Source organism: Gobio gobio, assembly GCF_949357685.1.
Source record: "Gobio gobio genome assembly, chromosome: 5".
Classification (NCBI taxonomy): domain Eukaryota; kingdom Metazoa; phylum Chordata; class Actinopteri; order Cypriniformes; family Gobionidae; genus Gobio; species Gobio gobio.
The window spans coordinates 38,938,946-38,958,789 of NC_137101.1; the positions used below are offsets into that span (position 1 = coordinate 38,938,946).

The 19,844-nt window shown below is 38.1% G+C and overlaps 1 protein-coding gene across 1 annotated transcript; it reads left to right on the forward strand.

The window, feature by feature from the left end:
• Nucleotides 1–2,084: 2,084 nt before the first annotated feature.
• Nucleotides 2,085–19,844, forward strand: LOC307126231 (uncharacterized protein). The gene is made up of 7 exons (XM_079816662.1): nucleotides 2,085–2,154; nucleotides 2,784–3,177; nucleotides 10,031–10,080; nucleotides 10,222–12,238; nucleotides 12,485–12,553; nucleotides 18,693–18,734; nucleotides 18,831–19,844. The coding sequence occupies exons 2-7, from the start codon at nucleotides 2,832–2,834 to the stop codon at nucleotides 19,052–19,054; spliced, it is 2,748 nt and encodes a 915-aa protein (XP_079672788.1). The 5' UTR covers nucleotides 2,085–2,154; nucleotides 2,784–2,831; the 3' UTR covers nucleotides 19,055–19,844.

Here is a 19,844-nt window from a genome sequence, read left to right on the forward strand (position 1 = left end):
TTTATATCAACTGAAATTAGTAAGAAATGGCAAAAGATATGGAAAAGTTGCTCTAAAGGAAGGCATCTTTATCAGATTCAGGAGTGGGTTGGAAATGAGAGGGAAAGATATGGAAATAGGAAAAAAATATATTATTACAAGGTTAAGAATTGGTCACACTGCATTAAATTATAGTCTTTATAAAATAGGGAAGCATGAAACAGGAAACTGTGACAAATGCAGGGATCCTGAAACAGTGCAGCATATTGTTGAGTGTTAAAAACAGTTAATTCTAGAATTACGATGGATGGGAGTTGATACAATTTCAATAAAAGTACTGTTAGGAAATGGGTCAAGACAATCAAGAATTCATGAAATATTTTTTTAAATAAAAAAAAATAACAGGAACAATGAATAGATTTTAGTTATTATACATATTTTTATTTTATTCTTGTCATTTCTTCCAAAGCTATGGACACTCCACACTCCAGATCAGTAGGGGGCGGTAATGCACCATTTACGTTGACTTGCCAATCTGCCATTAAAGGGTTAGTTCACCCAAAAATTTTAATTCTGTCATTAATTACTCACCCTCATGTCGTTCGACACCCGTAAGACCTCCGTTCATATTCGGAACACAAATGAAGATATTTTAGTGTAAAGCTGATGGCTGAGAAAGGCTTCAGACAGGCCTCCATTGGCATTCAGTACATTTATAATCCCAAGACGCATAAAAGGCACTTAAAACGTCGTTACAAAGTCCATCTCACCACAGTGGCTCTACAATAATTTTACGAAGCGACGACAATAGTTTTTGTGCGCAAAAAAAAATCAAAATAACACCTTTATCCAACTTGTTCTTGTCTTCCGTGTGTGCCTCCACGACGCATGCGTGAGAATATGACGTAGCGCCGGGGTTCGGGAATCCATGAAATGCACACTTTAACCCGATTTTGAGCACTACGCCGAGACCTAAAGCACGATCAATGTAGAATTCAACAGCTTAGAAATGCGCGTCTCTGCTTGTAAACAAAACGCTTCTGGGTCATATTCTCGCGCATGTGTCGTGGAGGCACACACGGAAGACAAGAACAAGTTGGATAAAGGTGTTATTTTGATTTTTTTTTGCGCACAAAAACTATTGTCGTCGCATCGTAAAATTATTGTAGAGTCACTGTGGTGAGATGGACTTGTGAGTGTAAATGTACTGAATGCCAATGGAGGCCTATCTGAAGCCTTTCTCAGCCATCAGCTTTCAACAAAAATATCTTCATTTGTGTTCTGAATATGAACGGAGGTCTTACGGGTGTCGAACGACATGAGGGTGAGTAATTAATGACAGAATTTTCATTTTTGGGTGAACTAACCCTTTAGAAGAAGAAGAAGAACGGGATAAATTCTTGAGAGATACTGGGGTGGTTAATCGGATATGAAGCAAAGTGGTAGGTAGGAGGGTTAAAGTGTGAAGGGTATTGTTTAATAGGTATAATAGGGAGGTGTGTGTGTGTGTGTGTGTGTGTGTGTGTGTGTGTGTGTGTGTGTGTGCGTGCGTGCGTGCGTGCGTTTGTGGGTGTGTGTGGGTGTGTGTGTGTGTGTGGGTGGGTGGGTGGACTGGTAATCCCTACGTTATGGGGACAAAACGTCCCCACAAAGATGGCAATATCCGAAATCCTCGTCCTTATGGGGACATTTGCTGGTCCCCATGAGGAAAACATCTTATAAATCAGACTAAGTGATGTTTTTTGAAAATGTAAAAATGCAGAATGTCTCCTGTGATGGGTAGGTTTAGGGGCAGGGGCAGTGTAGGGGGATAGAATATACAGTATGTATGGTATAAAAACCATTGCGCCTATGGAAAGTCCCCATAAAACATGAAAACCCAACGTGTGTGTGTGTGTGTGTGTGTGTGTGTGTGTGTGTGTGTGTGTGTGTGTGTGTGTGTGTGTGTGTGTGTGTGTGTGTGTGTGTGTGTGTGTGTGTGTGTGTGATTTAGTCTGTTAACCTATTATCTGATTCACACTCCGGAGCAGAGGGGGGCGGTAATGCACCATAAAGCTGGATGCCAACCGCCGTAAAACAAGAAGAAGAAGAAGAACGGGACTTTTATGTTGGTGGGGCGTCATGATGTCATTAGACTGCGCTGCGCTCCTGCAGCTGTGATTCGGCTGGAGAAAGGTTTGTGCTTTTAATCATTTAAAAGTGTATAAATCAATACAGCCCATTTGTACAATTTCACAAGAACTTTTATGAATGAGCATAGTTTTTATGCATCCATTCCGTTTGTTGTTCATCTTCATCATAAACTCGCTGTTTGGTCACTGGCAATTAAAGCTAATGCTAGAGAAACTGAGCTTTTCACAGCCAATTCAGATTCAATTGAATCAAATGCTTCTCAAAATGATTCAGTTTCTAAGCGTTTGAATCACAGCGCGCGGACGACACATAAGTTACATTTCACCAGTGTGAATGAACATTAACACAAACTATGACAACTTTACAACTCAACTTCTAATGTTTTCATGAAAGTGTTATCTCTATTAATATCATCTACAAATCAGTACATACTGAATGTAAATCATAAATGTACTAGTGGTCTGTATAGTGTGTGTTCCTTTATTCATTTGTAGTGCTATTTTGAGTGTTTCTTTGTCTAATAATTTAAGTCATTAACTCTCACTCTGACTCTCTTACCAGTGACTGATACTGAACTAGAGCTGATTGAGACACACAGAGATTTAGTGTTGATTTATTTTACTTTATTAATTATTCTCATCTTACACATGACGATGTGTTTTAACCCTCAGGAAAAACTCCTGAAGCAGCCGAGCTCTACGCGACACACTATTAAGAAGATGGAGTTTATTAAAGAGGAGAGTGAAGATCTGAGGATTGAAGAAACATTCAGTCTGAAACAGGAAGATACTGAGACACAAACCAATATGGAGTTTATTAAAGAAGAGAGTCAAGACTTGAAGATTGAAGAAACATTCAGTGTGAAACAAGAATATACTGAGGAACAAACAAAGATGGCGTTTATTAAAGAGGAGAGTGAAGACTTGAGGATTGAAGAAGTATTCAGTCTGAAACAAGAATATACTGAGGAACAAACAAAGTTGGCGTTTATTAAAGAAGAGAGTCAAGACTTGAGGATTGAAGAAACATTTAGTGTGAAACAAGAAGAGACTGAGGAACAAACAGGTTGGTTTCATTCTCAAAGTCTTTCTTCGCTCATCATGCGTATTTCTTTCTATCTGTCTTAAAGCTGCAATCCATAACTTTTTTTGGTTAATAATGATCCAAAATAAATTGAGCAAGTACACAACACGCCAGTTAGGGCTGCACGATTTGGGGAAAATATATAATTGCGATTATTCTGGTTAAAATTGCGATTGCGACTTAAAATGCGATTTATTTATTTATTTATTTTACAAATGAAAAGTGTGTATATAACATTTTGATTTTATATATTAATATTACTAATAATAATAATTATGATGAATAAAAAATAGAAATATTACTATTACGATAACATTCAATATTAAAAATTTTAAATAGAGCAGTTAAGAATAAATATAACAGTATAATAATATTTATATTTTACAGAAAACAAAATTATGGGTTACCTGTTAATATGCAGACAGCCTATGACTAAAAATCATTAGAAAGGTCTAAGGATTTATTGTAAAAAAAATAATAATAATTATATATATATATATATATATATATATATATATATATATATATATATATATATATATATATATATATATATATATATATATATATATATATATATATATATATATATATATATATATATATAAATAATAAACTGTGCTTTTTATCTGTGATATCAATTTCTTAAAATCTGTTTTTAATATGAAATATGAGCCTCCTATGCATCCACTGTGGGGATTAAAACTCCGGTACATTGAAGGAAAAACATGGATTGTCATACATTTATTTAAAAGTATTATTTTTCTTATTTTCTACCCTAAAGTTTCATTCATACTGGGCGCCCTCTGGCCTCCTCGAGCAGAAACTCTACATTTGTGTCAGAGAAGTAATAGTGTTCGGGAAATCCCTTACGTGAAGAAGCTAGCACTATAAGCTGAATAAAACGAAGATAGAAACGCTTTGATTAAACATGACGCCAATAAACACCACTGCGACAAGATATGGTGTATTTGAGTTCTTCAAGTCTTCTCGGGTATTTTCATAATAATAAAGTATGCAGTGCTGATTGACATTCTGTGATAAGAAGCCACATCAGCTCGACTGACTATATGAAGTGAGTTAAAACATGTTATTAAACGTTGTATTTTGTTGGACGAGGTTTATGAACGCTTCTCATTACTAGTTTGTGAAAAATGTTTGACACATGTTGCTTTTTCAAGCGCAAGCGACTCAAACTCGCGGTGCTTTCAGAGATTGAGCAGCGTTTACTGGTCACAGAGTCACTCTTCACTGACACGCTGGGCATATATTTAATTAATTAAAATCGCAGCCTTTGCGCTTTCATAATCGCACACAAGCCAAATCGCGATTGCGGTTCGATTTCGATTAATCGTGCAGCCCTAACGTCAGTATTCAAAACTATCTCCCTACCGTAGCCCGATTCACAATGGTAAGCTTGTAATAATGTGTTATAATTTCAATGGTATGGTGGATTTCCCCTGGAAATGTCTTTGCGCCATTACGTCATGTCTGTATACATAAAGGAAAAAGTCAGGCTAGTAGTAACGCACGTTAGGAGCAAAAACAAAAGATTAGTCAAAATTTAGTCAAAAGCAAAAGATTAGACCGTACGGAATTTGAAATCTACAGGTAATGCTAATACGCACTAAATACACATAGTCACACAATGCTAAGGCTGTTAACATTTAACAATTTGAGAGCAAAGTATAATAATAATTTCCCCGGTTTGATGTTATATCAAGTGATCATTGATTTAATTACCGTTGGTTGCGTGATTTATTGTAATGTTTTGTTCCCAAAAGTGGCAGACATGTTACTTTCTTGTTCAGATGACATTTTCTGGTGAAAATTTGTATTTAGGTTATACTCCAAGTTGTAGAATCTATGATTCTGAAGTACAGTATCCACACCAGTGCGGTTCTACCTCATACTCGGCCACACATACTCCTCAAAACTTTTGATTCATCTGCGCTGAGGAGCCGTGACGGAGCACAACTCGCGTACAGATGATAACTCAAATTGCAGGTTTCATACAGAGATGGCGACAGAGGCGCAAAACTTACAGACTGCAGTTTTAACGTAACTCGTGACAAAATTAATGACATGTCACCGATTAACTTTTTGAGTGATACTGTGCCATATGTGGGATTTAGACTGTTCAGTCACGTGGCATAACTGTCTGATTCAAACTGTACTTTTGCGCTTTGGCTGAAACTGAACCAGAGACAGACACGCTCACCGCTTGTCATACATCACAAGAACTATGCAGTGTTTTCAACCACATAATGTTTATTATAGGTCTATGGTCTATCTATGGAAGTGGCAATGATAAATCGTTCAAATATATTTTTATTATATTATTAAACATTACTGGGCACACTGATATAAACAGTCACACATCTTTGTGCCATTCCTGAAACAGTTCCTGTCCCGTAATCAGAGAAAAACAGTTTAAAGAGACTTGTGAGAGTCTACAGTGCTCATCAATGGCATCTGGTCACTATAAAAAAAACAAAAAAACAATACAACTGTGAACATGCTGATATCAGGAGCAACTAGGGCTGCACCATTTAGGGGTAAAATCTAATAGCAATCTTTCTGGTTAAACTGAAAGTACAGATACTTAGACTTTGGTTGATACCACAATTAGTTGTTGTGGGCATCTGGCAAACATCCTTGCTTCAGTGTTGTACCTGTCTTTCTCACTGTTACAGGAATTGTGTGACGAACAACACGTTCTCACACCCAACTCGTCATGTATTGACGCTTGGTCAGGTTGGCGTCGTCAATTTTTAATGCACAGGGAACCTCTTCTGTGTCATTTTTCAACACTCAAGGTACTTCATTGATTTCAGTTGTTTACCCAATCCATCAGATCAAGATGCATTTTTAAAAGTAGAAATGATTTTATAAATATTTAAAGGCTACTTTTATATTTTAAGTAACTAACCCCACTTCTAAACGTGATAAAATGATTTTTATCATGGTGATAACATTCCCATGCCCAACCCATCAGTGTATAACGCCAAAGGTTTCTCATTGAAATCAATGGAGTACCCTGTGCATTAAAAAGTGACGCTGAAGGGTCCTGACCAAGCATCAATGCGACGAGTTGGGAGTGAGAACGTGTTGTGACGAGACATCAGTGGCTGTTACTAGACATGTGCCAGTACACGGTAATACGATATATCACAATAATGAACATGCACGATATTGTTTCCGTGGGCACTTCAAAATACCGTGAATAATTATTTATTACAAATTATTTAGATTTCTTAGAATGCATTTTAAGAATACTTTACCCATCAACCGTTTAAAATGTAATCCTCGTAAACAAAACAGTTTTCTGTATTCGCTACAGCAGTGTTTCCCAACCTTTTTTCAGCCATGGCACCCTTTGAAAATGTTCTCCATTTTGTGGCACCCCCTCGCATACGTTACGCTAGGGGTGTAACGGTACAGATTGCTCACGGTTCGGTTTGTATCAAGGTTTTAGGTTCACGGTTTCGGTACGGTTCAGTGTTTGCTATGTTCAGGGAAAAAAGGAGTACTGTAAAATAAAAATAAAGAAAATAATAAGAACAAATAATTTAAATACAAGCAGCAGCACAAATAAATACTATTGAGCAAAGATACTAATAAAATAAACTATGCTTTTCAGGTAGGCCTACGTCTAACATTAGTTTTCCGGTACAGAAATTGATCAAATGTAACATGGCAATAAAATAACATGGCATATTTGACTGTATAAATGAAAGATTAATCCTATTAAACTTACAAAAGCTATTCAACCAAGAGCAGTGAGTGATGTCCTTGTCTTTTGTTGTTTGACATTAAACAGACTGTATAAAGTTTACTTAAAGGTCCCGTTTTTCGTGTTTTTTTGAAGCTTTGATTGTGTTTACAGTGTGCAATATAACGTGTTCATGTTTCGCGTGTAAAAAAAACACAGTATTTTTCACACAATTTACTTATCTGTATACCGCTGTTTTCACTGTCCTCAAAACGGCCTGAGAATTTCCTCGTTCTATGAAGTCCCTCCTTCAGAAACGCGTAACAAGTTCTGATTGTGCCAGCGGTTCCCGTGTTGTGATTCGACAGCAGCTTAGCGCACGTTGCCCGGAAAGGTCACGCCTCTTACCATAACGGGGATGCATGCGCTCAAAGATCTCTAAGTACAGCGTCCCTGGGAAAGCCAAACAAAGGTGATTTGACTCCGGGATGAAAATAACAGCGTCTCGACGACATGGCGACAAACACACTATACAAACGCAACACTTCCTCTTCTCCATGCGGGAGCAACGAGACCACGCCCCCTTTTTCGCGTATTCTTGTGGGCGGAGGTTAGTCGACAAACTGTTCTACTGACGTAATTAAAGCAGGATGTACCAGGATGTAGTCCAAACCGGCCGTTCGCTGTAGGCTTTGAAAGGGAACTTCTGTTAAATAAAATATCTCGCTTGGCATTGAACTTTGAGCTTTATAATTTTACAGGTATTATTTATGCTCTAACAGCAACATTACACACTAAAGTTTGAAAAATGAGATCACGAAGAACAGGACCTTTTAAGGCATATACAGACTATGTCTGCTAGAATACTCATCAAGATGGACATGTTGACATACTTTCTGTGTGAGTTTGTCTGTTCAAGAGCAAGACTTGAAAGAGAACTCAATATTTGCGCGCTTTCGGATGAGTGCACGAGACACATTTTCTCACAGCGCGCGCCACTTCTAATTCGCATCTTCTGGCACTACAACCGGGTGATGACGGCGAAAATGACTGGTCATATTCGAACATACGGCAGCACTCGCATGCATTGAACAAAGTTTACAAAGAGAATTATTTGAAAAATGTGAAGAGAATTTTTTTTTTTTTAAGGACTTTTACACGGCACCCCGGTTGGGAAACACTGCGCTACAGTACTCATCAAATAACCAAATACTTAATACTTAAAAGACTTAAGGCTTGTAACTGTATTATTTAATGGACCTGAGCTAACACTAACAGTGGCTTTTTTTAACTGACGTTATCAAAGAGGAATAACTTCTGTAAAAATGTAGCTAATGCATTAACTAGTGAGACCTTATTGTAAAGTGTTATCTATTGTTCTTTATAATTATTTGGCACTTTAATCTGTTTTAAATATTTGTTTACTTTATACATTGTGTATTGCTTTATTGTATTTAAATGTTCGGTTCTTTTGTTATAAGAAAGTTATTAAACCTGTTATAGTATGACACTTTTTTTGGCAACTTATTTCAATATCGTGATAATACCGTATACCGTTATAAAAGCTTCAGCAATTAATCGCAGCATGAAAATTTGATACCGGCACATGCCTAGCTGTAACTGATTGTAGACATCCTTCTTTATCAGTAAAAGAGAAAGTGAGTTGTGTTCCTTAATTGTTTACTTCTCTTTGACACTGGCAGTGATAAGTGTAGGATGGTTGGGCATCATACTAGGCTCTTTTACATGGACTGTCGTCTTAAAGACATTGATGTGACATCTCAACTCTGAGTAAAATGTACACCTATTTTGCCAAAGGTTTTAGGACGCCTGCCTTTACATGCACATGAACTTTGACATCCCATTCTTAATAGAGTTCCATAGAGTTTAATATGGAATTGGCCCACCCTTTGCAGCTATAACAGCTTCAACTCTTCTGAGAAGGCTTTCCACAAGGTTTAGGAGTGTGTTAATGGGCATTTTTGACCATTCTTCTAGAAGCGCATTTGTGAGGTCAGGCACTGATGTTGGACGAGAAGGCCTGGCTCACAGTCTCCGCTCTAATTCATCCCAAAGGTCTTCTATCAGATTGAGGTCTGGCCTCTGTGTAGGCCAGTCAAGTTCCTCCACACCAAACTCGCTCATCCAACCCTTGAAAAACAACCTCACACCATAATCCCCCCTCCACCAAACTTTACATCTGGCACAATGCAGTCAAGCAAGTACCGTTCTCCTGGCAATTACTAAAGCCAGACTTATCCATCGGTTTGCCAGACAGAGAAGCGTGTAGCTATTGACTCTGAAGAAAGTTGGCAACTTCTGCGCACTGCCGCCTGATTTCACGTGGCCTACCATTTCGTGGCTGAGTTGCTATTGTTCCCAATTGCTTCCACTCTGTTAAAATACCACTAACAGTTGACCGTGGAATATTTAGTAGTCAGGACATTTCACCAATGGACTTATTGGACAGGTGGCAACCTTTGCCAACCAATGCCTAGGTGCTTGATTTTATACACATGTGGCCATGGAAGTGATTGGAACACCTGAATTCAATGATTTGGAGGGGGTGTCCCAATACGTTTGGCAATATAGTGTACCTCTCTCTGTTCATTAATTTTCATCACTTTTGTGTTGGGGTATGGGCTGGACACTGGACAGTTCTCCACTATGGGGACCATCATGTTTTTACACATTTGATGAAAAGATGTTGCTTTGGGTAAGTGTCAGCTTTTGTATTGTGGGTAAGGTTTAGACAATCGGGACATGCGTTCAATGCAGCAATAACTGCAGTGACTTCTTTCAGTCAAAGAGAAGTAAACTGTTATGGCCCGTTCACACCACACTTTGGAATGAAAGTTGTGCCATGTTCAACATATGAAGTTGATTTAATAAAACATGGTTACAAATATGGTTGTAAGTGTGTTCGTTATGTATCTGTGTTGTTGACCCTCTTGAAAACAAAATGGGCTGCTCCTGGTATTGTGTGCAGTTTTATTCAAATCATTATTATTTCCAAGGCATATCTAATGTTTTCTGCATTTGTCTTTGTTTTTTTAAAAAGTGCAGTAATCTGATGACTAAAAGAAGCATGCTTATTTTTATGCTTTTTATTTTTTTCAGTATGTTCAAGATCAAGGCAGAAAAACGGTTTCACAAAGAATATGACACCGGTATGTTAATTTCTCTTACATCACCTTTTAAACATTTTCAAGTTTGTTACATCAAAACTGTGCTGGACTATAAGCATGGTACACTATTTTGTGTTTTTGTTATTTTCTTATTAGTTTTGTTCTTTTTTTCTTTTTTTTTAGCCAGATGTTGGATTTTCCAGTTTTGAAGAATGTAGTTCTGAGGAAGACTATTCTCCACATTCTGATGAAAACACAGATGCATTCTCCTCTGGTTATAAGTCCACACCAGCTGTTTCTGGGTCTTCTAAGAGGGCAAAGAGTGTGCCACCACAACCCATTCAATGTTCTTCCATTGAGCAAGGAATGTTTAGTGACAGATCCAGTCGTGCTCAAGACCTCAAATGTGAGGAGGATGATGATGATACTACCACAAACAATTATGAGATGCTTCCGAGTTCTAAGAAGACACCAGCAAAGTCTTCTTATAAGCGGTCACATTGTCAGTCTCTGAAAAACCCCCAAAACACTTTTTCCACCCAAAAAAACTACTGTTATGTCTGCAAGAAACCTCAGTCTAAAATTGCCCGTCACTTTATGAATCATCAAGACAGTGAGAAAGAAATTGCTGCTGCATACTCGCTCCCTAAACACTCCCAGGAAAGAAAAAGGTTACTTGAGAAATTACGAAACAGAGGCAACTATGAACATAATCAAGAGGTTATGGAAAGTAAAAGAGGACAACTTAAAGTCAGAAGACGTTCAGGAAGATCAGAGATTGAACTGAGTGCCAAAACACATGTGCACTGTGTATACTGTAAAGGCCTGTTTGTTCGCAAGGAGCTGTGGCGCCATACCCAGAGATGCCCTTCAAAGATGCTTTCAGAGTCTGAACCAACTGGTAAGGGCAACGTCTTAATTTTGGCTGATATTGCCGAGTCAACATTCTCCCAGGCAATATCTCCGAAGTTGTGGAAGATTTTGGGAAACATGAAGGATGATGAGATTTCATCTGTAGTTCGAAATGATTTCATCATGCTGCAGTTGAGTCAGTGTCTTTACAACAAGCATGGAAGTGATCCAACAAAATACGATTACATCAGACAGAAGGTTCGGGAAATGGCAAAACTCTTGCTAAGCTTGAGAAAAAAACACTCCATATTTAGTTACGAAGATGCTGTGAAACCGGACAATTTTTACAAAGTTGTTGAGGCCATCAAAGATGTAGCTGGTTACAATGAAAAGAGCCACTCATATAAGACACCAAGCCTTGTTATGAAATTAGGACGTTCACTCAACAAGATTGGTGACATCATTCTCAGCAGGGCCCTCGCAGCAGAGGATGCTGGTATGACAAAAGCAGCAGAGCGATTCAAACGACTGTGCTCAAGCGAATGGGCAGAACATGAGATCTCCCATGCTACTGAGAGCAAATCAGAGTTCAACAAACCATCAACTATACCATTCACACATGATGTGCAGCTTCTCCACCAGCACCTAGAGAAAAATTCAGCTCATGCTTTTGAAAGCCTAAAAAATCATGAGTCTTCACAAACATATGCAAAACTCGCCAAAGTAACACTTGCCCAAGTAATAATCTCTAATAGACGTCGTTTAGGAGAGGTTTCAAAAATTACGCTTGAGTGTTTCAGGAAAATTGTCCAGACTGAGCTCCATGATGATACAGCAGTCTGTCTCTCTCCATTTGAGCAACAAATGTCCAAGCATTTCAGCAGAGTGGAAATAATGGACAAGAAAGGGAGAACATTTGCAATTTTGTTAAACCCTGAACTTGTCAGAGCAATGCAACTTCTTGTGGACAAGAGAGATGTATGTGAAGTAAACCGGGACAACCCCTTCCTATTTGGGAGACCAAATTGCTCACCCACCAGCTTCTTCAGAGGACAGGACTGCCTCAGGCTTTTTACTAGTCAGTGTGGTGCACAGCACCCAGAATATCTCCAGCATGCAAAGCTACGTAAGCAGGTGGCAACAATGTCCCAGATACTTCATCTTAAGGATAATGAGCTTGATCAACTAGCCAACTTTTTGGGCCATGACATTCAGGTTCAGAGAGACTATTATCGGTTGCCAGATGCAACAAAAGAACTTGCAAAAATTTCAAAGCTGCTCTTTGCAATGGAGAAGGGAACTCTTGCAAATTTCCAAGGGAAGTCTCTTGATGAAATTGAGATAGAAGGTATGTGCATGAGTTTATATAATAATAATGTTACAGTACAATAACTGGAAAATTGAAAATTGCATGTAGAGAAAAAAACGTTGAAGCTAATTTGGACTTGAATTTTTAAAATGTTACTTTGTTAATGGAAGTTTAGGAATATGTTTGTGAAGACTGTGTACTAATTTTAGGCATATGTTTGTGAAGACTATGTGTACTAATGCATGCGTGTGTGTGTGTGGTGTTTTGTCAAATGCTTTTCTATAGATGAATTAGATGAGGAAGAAATTAGCGATGATGATGATGAAGAGTCCGAGTCTGGCCCTGGAGTAACAGGTATGTAATAAATTTAATTCCAGTGAGCTTCAGTGGTATAGTGTATTCACTACATCAGGTTTCTGATGATCCGAAACAAAGTATTTGGGTTGTCAAGTTTAAGTATGGTTTTCAGTTTCTAAATGTAGAATCTACAAGATAATTTTGTAGAGGTAACGACATCATTAGATTGGTAAAGTTGTGGCCTTGAGATCATATGTTGAGCGAACAACATCCATTTCTCATGGGCACGAGTTAAATGCGTAAACAACTTGCATGACGATAGCAACCTGGAATTATCAGAAATGAATAGGCCTATGAGGCTTGAAGATGGCATTTATCAGAGGTCTTCAACTAAAATTGCTTGAGGTCCAGTAAATGAACCCTCGTCACCGGCCGAGTTCCGGACAATTATATACCTAAAAACAATAATTTATGTTTATTGCCAGACTAAAGAAAGTTAGTGTAGATATATTTTGTTCAATTAAGAACAAATGCTAATATGTTCTCATATGGACAAAACATGTCTGTTCATATTGTTAAAGCAAACATAGGTAGGATAATCCTTCACAAAATTGATCTCATTTTGTTGTTATTCTGTTTTGTCGTTTAAGTTGATTTGGTACAAAATATCTAAATTCAACCTGGAACCATGTCTGACATAAATATGATGAACTAAAAAATGCCTTCATCTCTAAATCTGCACTGAAAAGACATTCATTTCAACATTACTAGCAACTAAAGTGCTTTTTCCTGCGGAACTGAGATAAATAATAACAGTCAATGAACGCAAACCTCCCCTGGATCAGAAAATCAAATCTTATAACACATTTTATGTTTCACATGTATAATCTCTACTTAACTAAATGTATTTAATATTGAACACTGCTCTCTTGTGCTTCAAATTGCACTGGTAAAATATAATTATCATTCAGAAACACAAACAGGCAAAAATAAAGTGCCACCAGTGTTGGAAAATTTTGATTTAATGTTCCCACTTTTGACAACCGCAACAGAATCAGAGCAAATGAGACAGGCCTCATACAGGATGCAGGAAGAATAAAAGTTTTTTACACCCATTCATCACGGAAAACACGGTTTTCAGCATCAACTTTCTTAATTTTCAAAAATGCCATTGTTTTTGCGCGCTGCTTTCTGCTCTGGTGCGTTCACAACGGACGTGAATGAAGTGTTTCGCGTGAATAGATATTCTGCGGCGCGATTTGCGCAAATTAAGCGGCGTCATTCGCGGCCGGTGTGAACGCACCATCAGTCTCTTCTTCACTGTATGCGTGACTGCGCGTCTGAATGTAGCAACAGTGAGCATAGTAACGTTAACTGTCGTCGCAACCCGTGGCAACACATTTCATTTCAAAAAGTCCGCTAGTTGGCGACCCCTGGCGTAGGTGGTACAATGTCAGACTCGTCTGAATCATGCCATCTCTCTTTAGTATCAGAAAGAGTAGCTGAAACAGAGTAAGTCTGTCCTCCACGCCCTCTTCCCCTTGAACTTGAAAAACAGTGTGTACTGATGTCTTTCCGCGGTTAAAACAACATTTGTTTTAGTGTTCATTCATGTTAATTTGATCCTTATCCATGAACTAGAACAAAGAGATGATCGGTTCACGAACAGTTTTAACTGAGGAACTACAGCGATCACGACACTTTAAAGTGCCACAAAATGGTGTTTGTTGTTTAAATTTCTTATAAAATGACAATTTTAAAGTTGAGACTTTGTTTCATATCAAAAGTAACTTGCTCTCTCCTGTCTATCGGTGTATTGTCAGTGTCCTCTTTGTGCCCTGATATATTTTCTCTACGTGAGAACGTGTGTGGTGTGAGAGCGCCATGGCTTGTCGGACATAGCAACTAAAGGGGGTGGGTTTTTCCGAACGGTAAATTGGGAACAACAGCAACTCCGCCATGACGTGGTAGGCCATGTAAAATCACAGAGCGGGGTCAGCACATGCTGAGGCACACGGTGCACAGAAGACCCAACTTCCCTGCAGAGTCAATAGCTACAGACCTCCAAACTTCATGTGGCCTTCAGATTAGCTCAAGAACCGTGATTAGAGAGCCGTAATGGAATGGGTTTCCATGGCCGAGCTGCTGCATCCAAGCTTTACATCACCAAGTGCAATGCAAAGCGTTGGATGCAGTGGTGTAGTAAAGCACGCCGCCAATGGACTAGAGCAGTGGAGAAATTTTTTTTTGCTACATTTTCTTGTCACAAATTAATAAATTACTGTCTCTACATCATTTTAAATATGAAACAGTGGTCAAATATGAAAAATACAGTCTCTGAGGTTTCTGATTATATACAGTTTGTTAAGATAGTTCAGGTTTAATATTTATTATTTTAAATATGTAATAGCTGTGGCACTTGTGGCTGTAGGGCCGGTGACACTTAAAGGTCCCATGGCATGGCATTTTTCTATTATTTTATAATGTTTCCTGAGGTGTACTTATATTGTTAGTATGATTTTTACATCATAAAATGTCATAATTTAGAAATAAAAGGCATTTTGTCTATACTGCTGTTTGCCCTGTGGCTGAATGCCCTGTTTCAAGAGGCGTGTCTGCTGTGAGACTTCAGTAAAAACGCCCACTGTTGTGATTGGCTGACATCTTTGCATTTGAAATGAGCGGAGGGGGCGTGGTTTAACGAGGTCTACGACGCACAAGCTGCTGCCAGAGAGACGGATGGACCTGAGTTCACTTCACATCAGTTCTCAGCATGTCTCAGTTCAGTGAACTGTTGTAGTTACAGCATATACTTCAGGTTATTCGTTTATTTCTAGTCGGAGGGGCTGTCACTCATGTCAGAAAGTTAGTAACTTTAGTAAATTATGGATCAGCGCTGACTCGAGATGCGAACCGTTTAGAACGATTCAGTCCGATTTGGTGAACTGGTTCGGTTCACTAAAAAGAACCGATTCAAAAGAATGATTAGTTCGCGAACCGGACATCACGGAGACGGAGCGATTTCTAACAAAGTTATTTATAGTAACTACTGAGTTATGAGAGCGCTGCCTGTCAGCGTGAGTTTGTGTTTGTATCTGAGAGTTCTGAATAAACACGAGTCCCAGTCATGCCGAGTCCGTCTTCATCCTTATTCTACCAACTTTGTAACACATGCAATGCACCATTACAGCGAGATGAACGAGTTAGTAAGTGTTGATTATAGCATTATTTTTAGATATGTTCCTATCATATGAAAAGCGTCAGTGACGCGCGTTGAGTACACAGCGCAAACAAAGACACAACAGCAGTAATCGAATGTAATCCAGTTTATTGTGGGGATAGCTGGCTAGCCTAGCCGGATACCCTCTTGTTACCCCCCTTCTGCTTAATCTCGCGCCGCGTTTGGTGCCTCTGCTGTGGGCCAGATGCAGTACTGGGGGTGGGGAATGTTGAAGGCCGACCGGTCAGTGCAGCCCGAGCCTCGGCGTACGTGAGGTTTATCTCTAAAGATGTGAGTCTGCCGATGTTGAGCAGAAACTCATGACTGTATGCACATTTTAGAACCGATAGACGCAACGAGGACGTACAAAAACACTGACTCACAAGATAGAAAACACGAAAACACCGTCTCCGAGAGAGAGAAGCCGCAGCGTGTGCACGAATAATCAATAATTAGCTACACATACGAAATCACTGATCACAGATCAGAAGGAACTGAAAAAAGACTTCTGTTTTCATTTGTACATCCAAACACTGAGAAACTGCCAGCATTCACTTGTTCACTAGCCATGATCTCTCGAGCGCTTGCATGGGCATGCCAGATTCTCTGGGCGGAGGAAAGGGAGGTAACCGTTCCTGTGTGGACGTCATAACAGGAGACTTCAGGATTGGCTAGTCTGGCCTGTCATTTTCTCAAAGGCAGAGAAATACAGCCAGAACTCGGTTTTACACCGATCAACATTTCTATCCACTTGGGGACAATATTCAGGCTAGGGGAACTCATATTAATGTTGAAATACCTCATAAAATGAAAATTTCATGCCATGGGACCTTTTAAGGGGTTAATCTTGTTGTGTGTGTGTGTGTGTGGGGAATGATCAGAAATTAATAAATGTATTTTTAATTAAAAAATTTATATATATATTAGGGATGCCACAATTCTCAATATAATATTGAACCGTTCGGTACGGCTTTCACGGTTCAATACGCGCTTGTGAATTACGTTTTTTCCGTTTCCGCATTTAATTAATTATTTTTCTACAAATTCTATAATTTGCCTCCATTCCAATACTGAACAACGTGACATACATTCACATCACACATTAGTGGTAGAGTTATACTCACAGAACACTATAGTTATTCACAATCAAGAAAGTTCATTATTTGCATGCGTTTTAAAGCCTTGCCGGTTTCATTCGAGTGCGCGGTTTTAACAAGCGCTTTTCCGATCGCGCACACTAAACGCCTGTCAAACACGTGATTACTGGGCTAAGTAGTCGTCTTACTGCGCTAATACTGTCAAATACAAACAAGGTTAACATAAACACAGTCGGTTATGTCTAAAGTGAAAGTAAAATCGCAATCGTGTCTGTATATTAGATGCACGCAGGTCTTAAATTGACAACAGGGCAGTAGTGAACACCCGGTCCTTAAAAGGACAGTTCACTTATAAAATTATGTAATTATTTACTCACTCTAATATTGTTCCAAACCTGTATTTATTTCTCAATGACAGAATTTTCATGAGTGAAATATCCCTTTAATGTTAATACAACAATAAAAGACAGAAAATCACTCACTGCTCTTGACTGAAAAACTAATACAGTAGCTTTAATAAGAATCAGTGTATATTTTATAGTGAAGTCTATGTAGTGTTTTATTTTTACTTTCATTCATTCAATTTCATACTTAAATGCTGCTGTACAGCTCTGAGCTGCCAGTGCAAATCTTTATATATTTATTTTATATTATCCAATACACTAGGAATGTGTACAAGGTTTTTTTTTAAGTAAAGTTTTTCAATTCTTTTAAGTAAAATAAAGAAAGAAAGAGTACTGCAATAAAAAAGTCTTTTTTCTCTGTAACCTCTTGCTGTTCCTGTCGCCTAAGAATAGAATAACAAAAATTGTATGTGACAAGCCATCAGAACTGAACCGAACCGAAAACCGTGGTTAAAAACCGAGGTATGTATTGAACCGTGGACTAACTGTATTGTTGCATCCCTTATTTTATATATATATATAAAATTATAAATTAATTCGACATACACGCACATCTTTTTGTTAATTAAAAATAAATATTATTTTAGGCTTATTCATTTCTGATCATTCAAGGTTGCTATGGTTGTAGGTTGTTTATGTATTTAACTCGTGGCCATGAGAAAATTATATAGATATATTTATGGGATCTCGAGTCCATGACTTTACATCGCATGGCCACGACTTATGACATTTCCACAAGTTAATATGTTGTGGCCATGACAAAATTAAGTGAACCGGACATCGCACCGCAGTTTCCTTATAAAGGTCCAGATATTCATGTTTTTCGTGTGTGATGTTCTTTTTTTTTTTATAATATCGTGATTTTATAATACCTGTGTGTGATGCTGTCTTAATGCCAGCCAATCGCTGCATTGCTGATCATGGTTTCAAGTATAGATATATCTGCCCTTTCCAATGAACACAAGAACGCACAGTAATCTCAGACCACTTAATCCATATATATATTTTAATCCAAAAAATATACATGTCACATCTTTGTCACTTCACCCCTGAAGGCATCCCTGATATATCAGAATGATTTCTGAATGACCATGCGACGCTGAAGACTAGAGTAATTCAGCTTTGCACCACAGAAATAAAAAATATTTTAAAGTATATTAAAATAAAAAATGCAGACTTGATGATCATAAGAGACTTATTTCAAAAACATTAAAAATAGTACTTTATGTCCAATCATTTTGTGTGTGCACACAGCTGAATGCTCCAGACCAGCAAACTTCCATCATTTCTGCTTTTACAGAGATGGTCACACTACCTCTATATATGTACATTTATTTTTGCTTCCACAGTAATTCAATGTAAATGTGGTCCTTTTCATGTTACTCAGGACCAGACTAGTTTTCCCCTGTGTGATATTTCAGATGGTCCGAAACAGTTTGGATTGGCTGGAGTAATTGTTACTTTTTTCCCCTCAGGAAAAAGAAAAATTGATCAGGATGAAGCTGAGAACTCCAGAGGTATTTAAACATTTGGGTATATAAAAGTTATTCCAAGTATATACTTATATACACATACATGTATACCTATGTTTGTTTGTCTTGTTTGTTTTGCAGGGACCAAATCGAGGAATAATGTGAAAAGGACATGGAGGCCAAGCGAAGTGAATGCTGTCATGAAACATTTTAAAGTCCTTATTTCAAAGGGACGTCTCGCAACAAAGGCACAGTGTGAGCAGTGCAAGATTGCAGAGGACCCTGTTCTGAAAGATAGAACGGCCCAAAATATAAGGGATTTTGTGAGGAACCGAGGTGTGATATTGAAAAAGAAACTTTCTTAGAGAGATCAGTGTCGCCTTCCGTTTTTACAAGATGTAAATAAGTGTATAGGGATGTAACGATTCACTCAACTCACAATGCGATACGATTCACAATACTAATTTCACGATTTGATTTTCACAACGTTTTTGTGTGTGTCCTTTTAAAAATGCAAATGAGCTGGTGCTCCTGGTCCCCTTTCAAGAAGAGCTTCAAGAGCTCGTTCTCCAGAAACTAAGCGGTATTCAGCCTTATGTGTTTAAACTAGAGTTGGACAATGATGGAGAGACTCAAGAAGTAACAGTTTCTGAATGGTTAATTCATGAATTTATGTAGTTGATGTCAAGTTAACTATCTTTAAGACATCGATTAGCATACTCCGTCATGATGATCTATAAATCGCTGTACAGGTACTCTTTGAGAACTGTTGTAAAATGGATGGACATAGAACAGGTATAGTTTAGTTTAATTACGCTTATAACTTATGTTGCATAACATCTTGCTTTTATGACAATCTGTTGGATTTGTGTTATGTTAATGTACATACTGTATTGCAATAAAGGTGAAAAGATGAATGTGACAGACTCCCAAATGTATGAATGACCATTCTGGACTAGAGTCTGTTTGTTTAAACAACCCCTCGAAACGGTTCTCATTTGAGCTTGCTTATGTCTGGCAAAATACAATACTTTTGTCTTTTTTTTTTTTTTTTTTTATACAATCATCTTATATCCTAGCCCTAGTTTTTAATAGGATGGATAGTTGAATAGAAACCCAACCTCGTTATACTTAATAAATATATTTGCTTCTTCT